This window comes from Aedes aegypti, chromosome 2, assembly GCF_002204515.2.
Source record: "Aedes aegypti strain LVP_AGWG chromosome 2, AaegL5.0 Primary Assembly, whole genome shotgun sequence".
Classification (NCBI taxonomy): Eukaryota; Metazoa; Arthropoda; class Insecta; order Diptera; family Culicidae; genus Aedes; species Aedes aegypti.
The window spans coordinates 15,864,199-15,881,545 of NC_035108.1; the positions used below are offsets into that span (position 1 = coordinate 15,864,199).

At 35.3% G+C, this 17,347-nt stretch overlaps 1 protein-coding gene across 1 annotated transcript in view; it reads left to right on the top strand.

Moving 5' to 3' along the window:
* The window catches only part of LOC5576746 (guanine nucleotide exchange factor DBS), a 457,969-nt gene that overhangs the window by 97,959 nt on the left and 342,663 nt on the right, over positions 1-17,347 (top strand). The window contains exon 7 of the mRNA XM_021839979.1: positions 9,335-9,514. Within this exon, the coding sequence (XP_021695671.1) occupies positions 9,335-9,514 (180 nt within the window). The remainder of the gene's footprint in view (positions 1-9,334; positions 9,515-17,347) is intronic.

Here is a 17,347-nt window from a genome sequence, read left to right on the forward strand (position 1 = left end):
ATATTATGGATCAATTTTCATATTATGGATCAAATTGTGACATATTACGGATCAGTGCGCAAAATCAAGAGATTTTCTACTCAATGCATCTGTATTGCATGATTTGACGAAAGTTAACAATGTGTCACATATTACTGCAAAAAATAGCAGTGTTAGAGCTGAAAACAAAGATAAAATGCTTTTATGTATTGTGATACTGCATTGTAGTAACTGAGACATGAACTGTTTTCGCTCCACACCAAGTTTTCCACCCATTTTTGTCCGCTAAAAAATGAAATTTACAAACCTTGATGTTTGATTAGTTTTATCCTTAGTGCTATTGTTAGAAAATTTCGAATCCAATGCTTAAAATAACAGAAATCCAACTTTCTTTGGAAGTGATCCATAACCGTGGTAAACAATCATTTCCTGGTCCATATTATGGATCACTAGTTAGAAGTGCTAATATTCGGTATTAAGAATCAACAATCAAGAAAAATGTTTTCCAAAGATGAATTCATACTTAATCGAAGCGAACGAGCATAGTTTATGCTATAACATTTGAATTTTACCACATGTGGGAGCTTATGAATGCTGATGGCACTTCTTACAGAAAACGACCATATAATGGTAGCTGTGTGGTACCAACTAAACATTTGTCAAAAACACCGTTATTTAGCGGTGGAATGTTGTGCTTAACTTTGCAAATGGTAGAAGACAAATCGTATAACATGGGAAAAATATGTTTTACGTCAACGTTAATGTTTTGAGTGGATTATCCGATGTTGAACGTTAAAGTGTTCCGTTACTGTGGGTGATCCGTAACTGTGTGGGCATGGTAACTGCAACATTTCCAATGTTAGTTCCTAATCATGGGACAGCAATTCCATTTCTGCTCTGTAGAATTTCCACCGCTCGTTATTTGTTTTTAAGAAAATCGGATATGACGTCGGATAACTCTTCAAGAGAAATCAAACGGAATCCTTCAATAAAGTATTTAGAAACTGTTTTATGTGGATACACCTAAACCCCATTTTTAGGCTTTGAACTAGCTTTAGATAGACATTCCTCGAGATTTCCGTGCGTTCTCTTATATTAGAACTTTTCAATCAACGTCTTCCTTTTAATCGGCTGTCCAAAGTAAACATATTAACAAAGACAAATTAATTAATATTGTAATATTTGGCAACCTTTTATAGAGAAGCTCCATGATATGGCCATGAAAATAGCATTTAACGCTTTAAGTATAGTGTTTCTTGAATTATCAGCACTTCGTCCGACCTATCTCGCATCGACGAAATTGTGGGCCTCTAACGAATCGTACAGAGCTCCGTTGAAGTGGCACGCGAACTTCGTTGACGTCCTTATTACAGGGTGTCCATCCATCCGGGAAATCCGGGAAAACCGGGAAAAACCCGGGAATTACAAATCACCGGGAAAAATACGGGAAATACCCGGGAATTTGGAGAACACCCCGGGAAAATATGTATTTCAACGTACACGCTCAAAAAAGAGTTCTGGAAAACGTGAACTGTCAAAAATACACCGTGAACTACCATCATCGTTCTCGGAACTAGGCAACGCGTTCATATAAACATGATCTAGTTCACACACACACACAAGTTTTTTTTTTCTGAGAGATCACTGAAGTGTTAGTAAATTGATAATAAGATTTTCAGTGGAATCTAGAAAAGATCCTAGGCTGATTTTGCTTGAAATTATTGCTTGAAAGTTGGCATTTATTGGGAAATCTTCTGATTTCCTGGACAGATTCAGTGAGAGTTCCGTTTGGCGGATTTCTAGGGTTGTTGATGATACTGATTATTGATGAAGCCTTGGCAGGATAACTAATTTGACTAGTCCTTGACCAATGACAAAGTTATTATGAGGCCTCCGACGAGATTTTGTGTAGATCTCTGCAGATTTACAGCGAATTCTTTCAATCATCCAAAACAAATTTCGTGACTAGATCTTTGATGAATAAAAAAAATAAAGAGGCCCTCTAGGCATTCTTGACCAGATATCTGATCAAATCTTGAAGATTACTTGGAAAATGCAATCTTGGATTTATGTCAGAAGTTTTAGCCAGCTTCATAGGAGAACAATGACATGTATTTGGAAATATCGTTTCTGTGATTTTTTCGTGAATTCAACATGAGTTTCAAACTACAAATTGAACTTTAACACTTCACTTTTGCAAAAAAATAAAATACTAAAATCACTAGTAAGGCGATCAAATACCTTTAAACTCTAATATGTGTTGCTTATCTTGACAGATAGGCCTATTTCGTCTGCGACTTACAGACTTCTTCAGTGTCGAGTGCTCGACTTGAAGAGAACATCGCATGGATCTATTATTTTTACTAGAAAAAAGTGTGTGGGTATGTTAGAACTAGATTCTACCTGTAATCGTATACAGGGGGTCATTTTTTAATTGTGTACCTAATCAAATGAAAGGATTGTCAAAATTAGAAATTCCTGCTTGTTTGGCAGGTGGTCAATTAATGTGTTTATGTAAACAAAGTATACTCAAAATTTGAGTTTAAACCAAGGGGTCTGACAAAATCGCAAAAACCGTAAAAAATGTTTTTTGGGCTCAGCGTTTGGTACTAAAATTGGCACAGGGCTTTAAGACCCCATTCGAGGGGGTCACGATCTTTTAGATATTTCATCAAATATTTTAAATCTTTTAATCTAAAACTATTTTTAAGTTTGAACCATTTTTTTTATTTTATTAAAACTAATTCATTAATATGTTAGTTCAAGTCTAGCAAATTTTTCCATATCGTATGAAAACCAATGAAAACAAATATACAGAGCTCTCATTTTGTGGTGTGTGCTAACGTAAGAACTAAACGACACATACAAGACGCGAGGCGAGACAAGACATAACACTTATCGTTCTTACAATCGATAACAATCAATACGATTGTAAGAACGATAAGTGTCATGTCTTGTCTCGCGTCGCGTCTTGTATGTGTACAGAGCTATTACAATAACTTCAAAATGTTATCCGCGAAAACCGCGACATCTGAAATTCGATCCGCGCCTGGAAGCACCAATCCGCGCCAAAAATATATTCCAATTGTCATTGAAATCTTCATGTCCCAATACCCAATCGATTTTTCGTAAAAAATATCTTAACATTGTTGTGTAAACTTAATTGTTTTAACAAATTTCTGTGTTCTTTGATGCACTTTTCTAGTACCGTAATCCAGGGGCAAATTAATCACTATAACTTTCTGTTATATTATCCTTAGGAACTGAGATATTGTCAACTTAATTTCGGCAAAACCAGTACTTCGTTGATCTCCATCAGTGCATGTAACTATTTTTTAGGAAATAATATTGAATGTATCATAAACCTAGCTTGAAAATAAGACATTGAAAATGGTCCCCTGGGGCAAAATTGATTTTCATATAATAAAGTAAAAATAAGAATAATAAATGTCTCCATCTACTAAATGTGGGTCCCCTAATACAGAAAATGACGTAAAAAAATCTTACAGCTTTTGCATTTGACCATTTTATTGCGAAGCTTAACTTTGGAAACCAGAATTATATACCTGAATGTAGGTTATTTACCTTGTAATAAGCACGTTTCCGAAAATAAACGGTTTGAAAAACTACGCTAGTTATGCAGTATAATTTTAAAATAGATTTCAATAGTTCACATTAAAGCTGACAACACAATTCATACAGTCGACGCTTGTTATAACGACATCGCAAGGGACCGTCGTAATAGAGAAAAGTCGTTATGGAGAATAATTATAACATGAAAATTTGTTCCAAGGGACCGAAAAATGTCGATATAGAGAGCTTTTGTCACTATAAAAGTTGTTGTTATAACGAGCTTCGACTGTATACTCAAATTTTGCATATAAACTCAGCACCAGCGGATTGTTTAGTACTGACTTTCCCAACAGTATTGCTTACACCTAAAAAACTGTTATTATTTCTGTGCAAAACTATCCTTATGAAATAAAAACTGTTTGAAATCTTGGCACGTATGAAGCATCCTTAAAAGATATTGCTCTTTGATACCGACCAAATTCGCCAAATGACCTGGATTACGGTAATATGTCATTAGTCCGACAGTAATTGTCCAATATACAGTACATTGCATTATACATTTAAAACTCTTTCGACGTTATATAAAAGATGTGTGAATATTTTAACTCGCAGATCCTTTCCTTATCCCACTAACCCAATATTTTTTCCACGGAAACTGTGGATATGCAGAGGTATACGCGGTCTCTAGTAACAATTGTCGTCTAACATTCTTTCCCTTCCTCGGTAACCGTAAGGACGTGGCTGCCACCGTTATCGACTTTTAAATTATGAGCTTTCGGATTGTGCATTTTGAGAATGGTAGCAAATTGTTTAACTGACATTTTTTCCGATATTATATCTCGATACACAATGAATCCTAATCATCTTAGGAAGTGCCTTTAGATTTTATATTCTTTAATGTTTTTTGTTAAATATCGAATTACAGACGAAATGTTATCGCTTTTTATATTCTCCTACACCACAGAATTGAATATATTGAATGCATTTTCTTATAAGTAAACTTTCTTGATTTTGATCAAAAAAACGCTATTTTCTCAAATTATTGACGGATTCTGACCCCTTAATATTCAAAATGTTTGAAATTATTGGAGGAAAATTAAAAAAAAAAGACCTGCAAAAATTAATAACTTAACAGCAAAACTGGGCCATAGTGACTAAATTATAAAGTGCACTTTACAGCACTCAATGAGATGACGAGAGTTTACAGTTTTAAATACAAATTTCCTAATGATGAAATGCATAACTTGTGTCAAAACAATTCATTGGCGATTTTTGTAGCATGATTTGGAAAATCCGCGATTTGCCCGACATAATTTCAGTCACTCGTGATTCTAGCGCCTGGCATACCAAATCCGCGAAAATCGTGAAATTCGCGACTGTTGTAACAGCCCCGATATTGAGTCGCAGGACTTTTTTGTAATGTGTTTTTTAATTTCTTGGACATCCGGGAAAAATCCGGAAATTTCAAAACTGATTTTGAATGGACACCCTGATTAGTAACTCAATCCACTTCATCCACCGGTCGTTGATCTGATTGTTTTCAACATTATTTGAGCTTTATGATAAATCCTGTATCTTCTTCTTCTTCTCGTTGGCATTAACGTCATCACTGGGCAAGAGCCTGCTTCTCAGCTTAGTGTTCTTATGAGCACTTCCACAGTTGTTGACTGAGAGCTTTCTTTGCATTCGCATTCGTATATCGTGTAGCATCTTTCTTGGTAATCAGGATCCTGAGATATGTGTGTTTTACAAGTGAAGAACTAGTCATATGTCAATGTGCTAAAATTCACCTTAATAAAGAAAAAAAAAAAGTGTTGGAAAAAAATACATGCTCACTAGCGCCAACTGGTGGCGGAATTTCGAAATAAGCTGCCTATCACATGTTAGTCCTTGACCTACTGAACAACTTTGCCGAAGACATCGTCTTGTAAAAAAATCGGGATTCTGAGATATTTGTGTTCGAGATGTTGCATTGCGGTCATCGGTTCCCCCGGGGCACAATCCGATGGACACTGAAGGGCAAGGATGATTTGTCCATTGACCAATTGGTACCGTTGAACTAAAGAAATTTACCGAAGACAGCAATATTCTATCTTGCTTAGCATTAGATTTATTACCAAAATTGTTCCGCGTGTACTCAGTACACGACGCGACCGCTGGTGTAACTATTTTTTGAGCGACTGAAGGAAGGTTAAACTAAGAAAATCTGCCACCGACAGTTAGAATCAATAGAATCGTTCCGAGAATTTTACAAAAAAAAATGTAAGGGAGAAAAGTGCGTTAAATAGGGCGATATTCAAACTTGGCTCTTTTTCAGTGGTATCTCGATAACTCTCCCACAACCTTTCGCACATTCGGTTTCTCTCACTGGCACTAAGCTGGCTAAGCTGGATTCTATAATTTCTCAAACTTCCAATACAAGCGCATGGAAGAATGGTAGTCAAAACGTATGGAAAAAAAAATTAAAAACGTGAATTACAAGCAATTACAAGCAATTAGGAAACTGGATCGAAAAAGTAGTGATTAGAAATCAAGCGTAATGTGAGTTCATAACTTTTTGTGTTTAGTTCATGTTTCATGGTGCTTTCTTTGCTTCAGTTCCTTCAGTGCCTTTTCAGTTTTGAATATCGCCCTATTGATTTCTGTATTTTCAATACAATAATGATGACTTCTTTTAGAAAGCAGTATTATGTAAGTATTATGTTAGTTTTTGAAATGTAATATGTCAACTCTCCCTGACTCGGTTATTATCAAGTTATAATGTACACCAACAAAAAAATATATTAAAATCACAAGAAAATCCTTATTTTAATACTATGGTGATCACATGGGTGAGTTAGCTATTATGATTTCAGGGCTGGTAGCGACTGAGGGCCTTGAAATTAGGAACTTTTGCCTAAAAAAGAGACCGAAAAGAGGCCAAAGAGGAACAAAAAGGGATCGAAAAGAGACCAAACAAGGAACAAGGTAAACAAAACGAAACCGAATAAGAATTAGGAGATTAAAGTTTGATGTTCATATAATCAGACCAAGTTTTTTTCTAAGCTCTAAGACTTTTTATTCGGGAATTCTGAAAAGTGTCACTGCATGTATATTTGCATTATTTTCTCTAAAAATTGCTTCAGACAATAAATCTAAGAAAAAAAAATCTTAATTTAAGAAATTATTTGTGTCATGTTTGGAAGAACTGCTGGAGAAAGTCCTAGTTCGAATTTATTGATGAATAACTGGAAAAGTCCTTAACAGAAACTTTTGAATTCGACTGTTTTTTTTTCTATAACGACAACTTTTATTATCTGCTGTGCAGATTGTTAAAATGCGTGATCCTGCCTAATGTTATAATGTTGTTATCCTTCTTAACAGTTTTTTTTCGTATCACCTTTGAAGGATTTTTTGGAGAAATTTCTGGCAGTAACCGTAGATAAATTCTAGAAGAAATCTTCGTTAATAAGTAAATGAATTCTTGCAGGGTATCTTGGAAAAGTTCCTTTTAAAATGTCTTCAAAAACTCAAGAATAAGTCTATGTAGTTTCTTTTGGGAGAAATTCTGTAGAATATTTTGGAAGATTTCCTGAAATAACAACTGGAGAATTCGGTTGAAGGATTTTTGGAAAAATATCTAGGGGAACGTAGGATAGCGTTTGAAAAAACAAAATAATCCCTGAGGAAATTGTTGGAGGCATTAGTGTTGGGGTCCTCAAGGATTTCCTGAAGCAAATTCTTGAGAAAATCCTATATGTATCCTTTGAAAAACTGCAGATGAATTTCTGAAGATATCCCTGTAGGAGTCCCTGAAAGCATTCTAGTTGAAATATCTAGATAAATCACTAGAATAGTCCCTGGAGCTTTTCCTCGAGGAATCTGAGACGAAATTCTTGAAGCGCCAGTAGAATAGTCGAGTTATAATCTCTGGCGGCTTCTCTGGAGCCTGAAAAAAATTGCATCAACATTCACTGCAAGCAAAATAAGGATAATACTTTAGGATAGACTTTGGAGACCATTTTTACGTTAAAATAAAGACTTTGGAGACCTCGCATTAAAAATAGCGACTTGCATTAAAATAGAGACCAATTCTCTTAAAAGAGACTTACTACCATCCTTGCAATTTTGTTGATATTAATTGTTGAAATATAACAAATGTCAATCTACCGATAATTCATATTTCAACTTTTCAACTTTTATTGAAATGTGTATGTTTTTATTGGCTCTCAACAATGAATAGTCTAAGTTTATAAGCGACATTGGGCTATAGAAATATCGACTTTTAAAGTAGAGCATGCAAAATTTTCATCTAAATCCGTTTCAACAGTTCACCTCACCAAAATTTATTAATTTACGGTGCACTTAAAATGATATTACGAACAACAACATTTAAAAAAAAAGTTGCCGATGGATTATTTTCATTTTATCAGCAAAGTTACATGAAAAAGACACCGTTAGCACGATGTAAGGAAATTTGAAAGGGCCAAAAAAATCATCGAGTTATGGAAAATATCGAGTTGTGGAGATTCGGATGTGTTAGATAATTTTGAGAATTGTTTATGACTTAATCGAAAAATCATTTTTGTAACAAACACCAATATTTTCAATTACTTGTTTATGAACCTTTATTACAATTTGAACAAGAGTCTGTTTCACCGAATAAGAAGGATTTTTAAATATCTATTTTTTAGACAGTCGAGTTATGGAGAGAAATTCACCATACACGTGACATCGACTAGAGGAGACATCGAGTTATAGAAATATCGATTTATGGAGAGCACGATGTATTAAAAATCCATCGATTTATAAAATATGAAGTTGTGGAATGAATTTGGAAAAGTCAAGATTTCCCACACATTAAATTTTGGATGAATTGAAATATCACAGTAGGCAAGACCTAGGACAGGACGTGACAGCTCAACTAAGACTGCCCAGTTGTTTTTCAGTCGATAACCTTGACGATACAAATCCAGTGCTACCAGTATTCTTTTTAAGCAAATTTTGTGAACAATTCCAAATATCAAGGCTTGTAATGTTATTTCTTTTTTATTGCACGCTTCATTAATTTAATGCAATAGAGGGGGCTTTTTTTTAAACTCAGGTTTACATTCAAAATTGACGATATTTTTGAGAAAATTAACATAATTTTCATTAAATGGCTCTCAATTAAAAAAAACTGTATTTTTTATGAATTTTAATATTTTAGGAGCACATGCGGTAAACTGAACACCGAAAATAAAAAGATTTGAAACAAAAAGATTTCATGAAAAATTTTCAAACTTTTGATGAACACTCTAACATAAGATCTAGCAACACGGCCGGGCTAGCAACAAAGTGCCCTGTTGCAATCCAACTCAACAATGTGAAAGTAGGCCTTTGCCAAAACGACCAATGAGAAGTGGTCTTTTTTGACAGGCAATTGGTTTCGTTTTTGTACTTTGACCTGTCGCGTCTTGTCTTAGGGCAAGACAAAGTATGCTGGGTGACAGCTGTGATGCTGGAAAATTCAGGCAACGAATCATTCAAGAAAATGTTTATTTTCTGATCGCAGTACACGGTGCCGTCTGAGAACGCATTTGAAAAGAAATGTCATTTCAAACGTGAGTAGCTGTAGAAAATTTCTGCAAGCAATCGACGAGAATTTTCTTTAGTGATTCCTTTTTAGCAGAAAATTAGCCTTCAAACTTCTAAACTGTAAGGTTAAATAAAATCTATCAAGTGCTTGTGGTAAAAATAGACTTAAAGAGATTAGTCTTCTACGTGAATAACACAATTCCCATTCTCTTTCCCCACATTACAGGTTCTCCAGCGAATCGACGACGTCCAGCTGATGTGCGACAAACGGGTGACCGTGCTCAAGAAACTCACCCTGAAACCTCCCCGTCCAGTGCAAACCGTAACACCGGAGCCGGCAGTCCCCTTGCAACCCCCCGGAGGAGCACCTCATCCCATCTTTCGGACCCGCCGCTCGTACAACAAGGTAAGAGTTCTTGAACATACTACTTACTCAAAGACGGCGACGATTATGCAATTCTCTGGCTGGCGATTGTGCCCTCAAAAAAAAAAGCGACGAACCCTAAATTTTGCGAAATCGACCCGCTAAAAAAAAACCGTTGCTGTTGGCCTTGGCCAGCGCCGATTAGCACAATTCGGGTGAATGCAGAAAGTCAAGCTGTGAAAAGGTAATTTCCCTTCCAACAGCGTGTGGTTTTCAATTTGCGTAAAAAGTGAAGCTTTTCGTTGGGTGCGCGAGATTGGGGAAATCGGGGAAAAGTGGTTTCCCTTTTAATATTGCTCTCAAAGAGGGCGCTGTTCAGACACACCTTCCGTCTCGTAGACTTTTGTCCGACATCGATTTTGAAAGTTTGAATGCAACTCATATTTTTTTTTAACAAATGAGACTTTGTTTTCTTGGACTAGGGGTTTTTATGTCTAAAATCCCGGGAATTTCCGATTTATCCAGAGGATATCGGGATTGAATACAATTATTTTAAAATTAGCGTAAAATGTTCGTGACGTATCTTAGCTTTAAAATTTGGTAGGGTAGAAGCGTCGATTGTGGGCATAGGGCCAATTGTAGCCATGGTGGATTGTGGGTACCGTTTCACTCCAGTCTCCCCTTAGCCGCATAAACGGGAACAACGACTATAAAAAAACATCTGATTGAATTGTTGGTGCTGCTTCTGCTACTTTTAACCGCTTAGTGACTGTTGATGATGGCAGGTTGTTCGAAATGTGCAAAAGTAATTTTTTATGGCATGCAAAGTTTTAGCATTCCCACACTGACTGCGATGCGATGACGACAACGACTAGCAGAAACGACACAGAAACGTAGAGGATAGATAATGTGCAATCAACAGCAGTTTGTGATGGACCAATGGGATAAGAATTGAAGCGACTTGTTCGGGGTCCGAATGTCCCGTATAGTTGTTATGTGAAACAGTTGTTTTTTTAGAAAGTAGTCTGGCAATGTTGGATCTTTATTGTGGCATTTTTTCTTTGTAGTATGAGAAGCGATGTTTCAGGCTTGTGGGCGCATAATGACTTATGAGAAGGTGTTGCATAAACTGTGCTGGTTACATGTGTCATCTCATGAGTGGGTAATGTTTCTGTTCGATTTATTATGATAGAATGAGAGACTATTACAAGTTGTCGATGTACAATCCACTAATTTCAATTACATTTTTATTGATTAGTTTTTATATCTCTTTCGATTAATTGTAATATGATATGGTAGCTTAAACAATAAATTTTCATAGCCTAATTGCAATTTTTTTAATTTTTGGCGAGAACATTGACGCTTAAATTAATTAACACATTGAACGTGTGTAAAGATAGACAAATTATGAGTGAAATTATCAAATACAGTCACAAACTCAGGGTGGAATTACGTACGACTCTTGCATGCTAGGCGAGTGCTTTATCAAATATGCTACTGAGCCACCTGCTTACACATAGTACAGTCAAATATTCCTAACCAGGGGCGCGAGAAGTGGATAGGACAGGTAGGACATGTACTACGCACAAAAACACCTGGGTAGGACAACCAATGGATTGTCCTACCCACGATTTATCAAAAAAAAAAAAAAAAAAACAAGATCAGAAGAAAGCTTGGAAAATAAATTAAACTATTTATCATCTGTTCAATATACATACAAGCTCGTGTGAAGAACGATTGAGAATATCTATAGTGAAAATCCTCGGAAACTAATTGTAAAAATTGTTACAAGAAGCTACTTAAATCGTTAGAAAAACATTTGATTTTTATTTGATTTTTCAATGGATAGTTTCTTCAAAATATCTACAACCAACCCGGTGAATGCTCTGGGATGAATTGGCATGAGCGTTCCTGGAAGTTATTTTTGAGAAGTATCTGGAACTTCCATAGTAAATTATCAGAAAATTTTTGAAATTTTTTTGGATGAATTGGAATGATCTAAAACCAGTCCCATCATGTTATGAACAGCACGAGTGTGATGGTGCTAGCGATTTTTTGAAAGTGCGATCACTCTTGTCTTAATATAATCTATCAAAATATTGCTGAATTTATTGACGATTTTCAAGGCAATCCCAATAGAATTCCCACATTTAGTTCCTTAAAAAGTATTTGATCAAACTTCTACTGATATTTGTGGCATCGTCCAAAAACATATTTAGAGCTAATTATGACGATTTTCGGAGTGTTTTTTTTTGGTTTTGCAGGTGAAGATATTCCAGTGAAATATTTGATGGAGTTTCAGCGCGATGAACATTTTTTCATGAATCTTCAGTTTTTTTATGAAAACTTTTGCTATTAACCATTTTAGGATAGCTTCGATGCAAAAAAAGTACATAAATTAATAGACTTTAGGCTGTTAATAAATTTGTTATCTAGGAAATTAGAACAATCTGGCTGGTTGTGAAGAAAAGCAGTTCGGTCTACTTTTGTTTGATTTAAAAAAAATTGATTTAAAAAGGATATAAATATAGAGGTTATGATCCTATAACATTTCCCCGAATACCATTACCCCGAAAACCATCACCCCGAAAGTCAATACCCCGAATGGTCAAGTACCCCGAAAACCAATACCCCGAAAACCATTACCCCGAATAGTCCGTTACCCCGAATACCATTTCCCCGAATGGACCATAACCCCGAATTTTCTTGGCACGAAAAATTGAAGATCCGACAAATGAATCCCATATACCTATTTCATAGAATATTGATTTTCATTTGAATTCATGTTCTTCATGTTATCAAAGATTTTTATTATTCTTTTAATCAACAGCTATTCTTCATGAGCCAAGTGAGAACCCAAATTTTACTCACAGGCGTGTACTTGATTTTGTGAGAATGATTGTGTTCACAGCAATAAATCATTTTTCGAACTGATGATAATGCTGACATGTTAATATTAGAGACCTTTCCCGCCCTCTTTCAAAAGCGTTATATTATTCGGTAATGCATAATTATATTTTTATATTGCTGGAGGCAATGCGAGTTCAACATATTCTAAAATGTCATTAGACTATGGTTTGAAAAATGTCAGATGAAAATGATAACTGATATTAAACTGACCACTATTCCAAAAGTACATCGCTAAAGAACAGCCTATGATAAAAGAAGAAAAAACCACTGTTGAAAGCGTCAATAACTGTGATGCCAACAATCACTTTGCAAGTGCAACTTCCGAAAGAATAGCCGATAACTAAAAGAAGGACAAATCTCTTGTTGGAAATTGTAATACTGACAAGATGTAATACAGACAAGTAATACAGGGGCTTATTTTCATTTATTTTTTGAAGTCACTGTCAACTTTGAATTTCGCTCAAGACAATTTTGTCAGTCGATTTTTTTTACCGCTGTCGCTCAGACTTCAACTCAAACGGTACAACTCGAAAGAACAGCCTATAACTCTATGAAGAGAAAATCATTGATTAAAATTTTTACACTTCCATTATACAACCTCGAAAGAACAGCCGATGATTGAATAAAAAATCACTAATAGGAATAGTAGTAGTTACTAAGTCGAAAACTTTCAGGCTCAAATTCGCGAGCTTCCTTGAAGAATTTCTTGAAGTGCATCACTGATTTTCGGGGAAGTGTCGTATTAGGGGAACTTGTTTTCGGGGTAATTTACTATTCGGGGTAATGGTTTTCGGGGTAATGTGTCATTCGGGGTAACGTTACATTCGGGGTAATGGTTTTCGGGGTACTGGTTTTCGGGGAAATGGTTTTCGGGGTAATGGTATTCGGGGAAGTGTTATAGGACCAGAGGTTATTAATATATTTTAATATGAATAATAATAAAATTGAAAACAATAAATGTTTATGGAGACAGGACTGAGAGTAGGTTTCTATTTTAATGGGAGGTCTCTTAAGTCTCTATTTAAAAAAATATCTCTAAAGTCTCTTTTTTCCTAATACTGCTTGCATTGAATCCTGATGCAAAATTGTACAGACTGCAGAGAGAAATCTTCAGAGACAGTAACGGGTCCAACAGAATTATTTTGAATTTATGCAGGGTCTCCTACAAGGTTCTCTTCCGAAATTCTTCTATAGGTTTATCTACCAATTCTCCCAGAACTTATTTTAAAGATTTTTCAAAAGATGCTTAGAAGGCTTTTTTTCAGAATTTGCTGCACGATTCCTTTAGAACACCAAAGCTACTACCTCCAGTAATTTTCTCATGTATTACTTTGATTTTATTTTCCAAAACTATCTTAGAAATTCCACGGAATTTTTTTTTTACTAATCCTTCAATTGAATTCTCCAGTTGTCCCTGAGATTTCTACAGTAGTTCTCTTGAGGAAATCCTCAAAGGTTTATTTCAGAGTTTTTGAAACATAAAATAGATGAGAGGTTTTTCAAGACAGATCCTGCAAGAATTTTTCCGCCTGTTAATGTGGAATTCTTCAAGAATTCATCCACGATTTATCCCGAAAATCCAAAATTCCTTAAGGGGTTCTTCGAAAAAATCTGTTTTTTTTTTTTTCTAGGAATCCATGCAGCATTTCATCCAAGTATTACTCCTGCAGTATTTCAAAAAAAAAAAAAGTTTTCCAAAAAAAATCCCATACAATTTTTGAAACTTTATTTAAGTTTTCATAATAATTCTTCCGATCATTTCTACACAAACTTCTATAGAGGTTCTGTCCAATGATTTTCGAGAAAATCCTGCGAAATGCTATCTCAAGATTTGATTGATTTTGTTTTTACATTATCTGAGCAAATTATCTAGGAAATCTTCTGAAACTTTCTCAAGAGTCCAGGAGTTATTTCAGAGATCATTGTTCATTAAGTGTGCATTTAAAACTTACACTAGTTTTATATGAAGTTTCAGTATTTTCTTCAGAAATGTCTCACGGATTTATTCATCAGAATAGTTTCAATGGCATATTCCTGGAGAAAATCAGGAATGGAGAAAATCAGGAGGAGAACTGTGGTTCTCCTTGGGTAAACTCAGGTTAAATTTTTGAGGTATCCAAAACAATTTTTTTAAAGAAATGCCCTAGGAAAACTCCTATAGAAATTTTCAGGGTAATATGTGAACATTTTGTCTAAATAAATTTCAGATTGAATTCCTGGAGAAAATTACGGAATTCCAAAAAGGTCTTGGATCTTGAAATGTCTGCTATGAAATAATTAAACTCTTATCTCCCGGCTCCTAATAGGTTTCGTATTGTTTTCTTGGTCCCCGTTTGGCATCTTAAAGCATCCTTTTAAGTCTCTTTTTCAGGCAAGAGGTCTATAATTTCCTATTTTTAGGGCACTTAGTCGCCACTAGCCCTGTAAAAACAGAAAGCTTTCTTAGTATTGTAGTAACGACTGGTATTATAATGAGGCGGTTTGAAGCAAAAGGGTGTCAGTGAAAAAAACTAGTTTTGAGAAAAGCTACTTCGAACTTTCACTGCAATTTTTAATTCTATACAAATTGTATGAGAGTCAAAAAAAAAACAAGCCAGTTTTCTAGGAATCATGTTATTTCTTCTGTTGAGCGGAAAAGTCACCTGAAAATATCGTTAGAACACTTGGAAATAGAAGAATTTCTTCAACTCAAAACCGACCAAAATGTCACTTACACTGTCTGCTGTTACAACAGTCGCGAATTTCGCGATTTTCGCGGATTTCGCGATTCTCGCGGATTTTGTGATTTTCGCGGATTTGTAGCGGATTTGGTACGCCAGGCGCAAAAATCGCGAGTGACTGAAATTCTGTCGCGAAAATCGCGGATCTCCCAAATCATGCCACAAAAATCTCCAATAAATTGTTTTGATACGACAAGTTGTACAGTTCATCGCTGGGCAATTTGTATTTAAAAATGTAAAATATCTTCGTCTCATTAAATGCTGTAAAGTGTACTTTATAGTTTAGTCGCTGGGGCCCAGTTTTGCCGTTTAGTTATTATTTTTTAGGTATTTCCTTGTTTTCCTCCAATAGTTTGAAAGATTTAGAATATTAAGGGGTCGGAATCCGTCATTGATTTGAGAAAATAGCGATTTTTTTTTGGTTCAAAATCAAGAAAGTTTACATGAAAGAAAATGTATTCTCTATATTCAATTCTCTAACTGAAACACAGTGAAAATAATTTCATCGTAAAAGTTTCAGTTAGAATGTTAGTTAGAAACCATTGTTACCAGAGACCGAGTGTACCTCTGCATATCCACAATTGCAGTGGAAAAGATATTGGGTTAGTGGGATAAGGAAAGGATCTGCGAGTCAACATATTCACGCCTAGTCAGATTCTCGATATTACTTGATATACGCATTGTACGTTGAACAATTGGTTGATGACTAGATAGACAGACTGGACCAGATGATATTTGGCGTTCTAAAGATACGTTAAGGACTGTTAATTTTGATTTTTTTGATGCCATTATAGAACAGTTGTATCATCAAATAGATAAGTTCCATTATTACAGCATATGATGCCAATATTTTGATATTTCGAGCACCTGAAGTATGATTTTCTGGACCCATGAAAAAGCACTTGGTCCAGTCTGTCTGAAAACCGACCGATTGTTCATTGCTGCCCAGTGTCACAACAAATCTTGAATTTCATTTGTTTCAATATATCAATAAGATTTTGTAGTGGTTTTATCGAAATTAGTTGCTCACATCTGGAGCTAGAAAGTTGAGCATCTTGTACGAAACGTCGAAAGAGTTTTAAATGTATAATCCAATGTTCTGTATATTGGCCTATTACTGCCGGAGTAATAAAGTATTACTACAATTCGGGGTCATTCGGCGAATTTGGTCGGTACCTGGGAGGGAGGCACAGATACTACACACGAAATTTGACACACAATTTTCCAAACTGCAAGATAACTCCAGTTTGCCAAAGACAATCAAGGCAGACTTGGTGAAGATAGCCGGTTTTCATTTGTTGTGTACCTTCGATCTTTCTGGACAAACATTGAAAAAGGGCCACAGTTTTCTATGCGTTTAATTTTCAGTTTTTATTGAAAACAGTAAAAAGAACCTCATTCCAATACGTTATATTCAATTAGAATAAACGGTGCTCTCGTGACGTTACTTTTGAATGTGCATGAATTGATTCTAATTCGATTTTTGCTACTTTTGATGAAATTCAAAAATATGCTTTGGCTAATTGAGCTCTCGCCGAGCGGTGTCACGAACACATGCGCAAATTTGCTGGTTGAAAATACTGCCATTTGATTTTGCTGGGAACAGCTGATCTTTGTTTATATTTTCCACCAGCAATTTTAAAGTAGTGTTGGTGACATGTACCGTATATTTACACGAGCGCAGAAACCACTATTACGCGCTTTTATCATGTTTGTCCACTGTTTAAGATCCGGGCTCACAGTGATAGTTCGTGACAGCAAAATCTCGGCTCTCTGTGACGTAAAGAAATTTTGTATTGGTTCCTCCCTCCCAGGTCGGTACCAAAAAGCAATACCTTTTAATGGTGCTATCTACGTGCTAAAATTCTAAACAGTTTTATTTTTATAAGGATAGTTTTGCATAGAAATATTAACAGTTTTTTTTTTTCAAGTGTAAGCAATACTGTTGGAAAAGTCAGTTCTGAACAATCCGCTGGTGCGCTGGTGTATGCGAAATTTGAGTATATGAATTGTGTTGTCAGCTTAAATGTGAACTATTGAACTCGATTTTAAAATCATACTGCATAACTAGCATCGTTTTTCAATCATAAAACCGTTTATTTTTGGAAAACGTGCTTGTTACAAGGTAAAACAAAAAACAATTCGCAATAAAATTATTCAAATACAAAAGCTGTAAGAATTTTTTACGGCATTTTCTGTATAAGGTGACCCACATAAAGTAGATGGAGTAATTTATTATTACTAA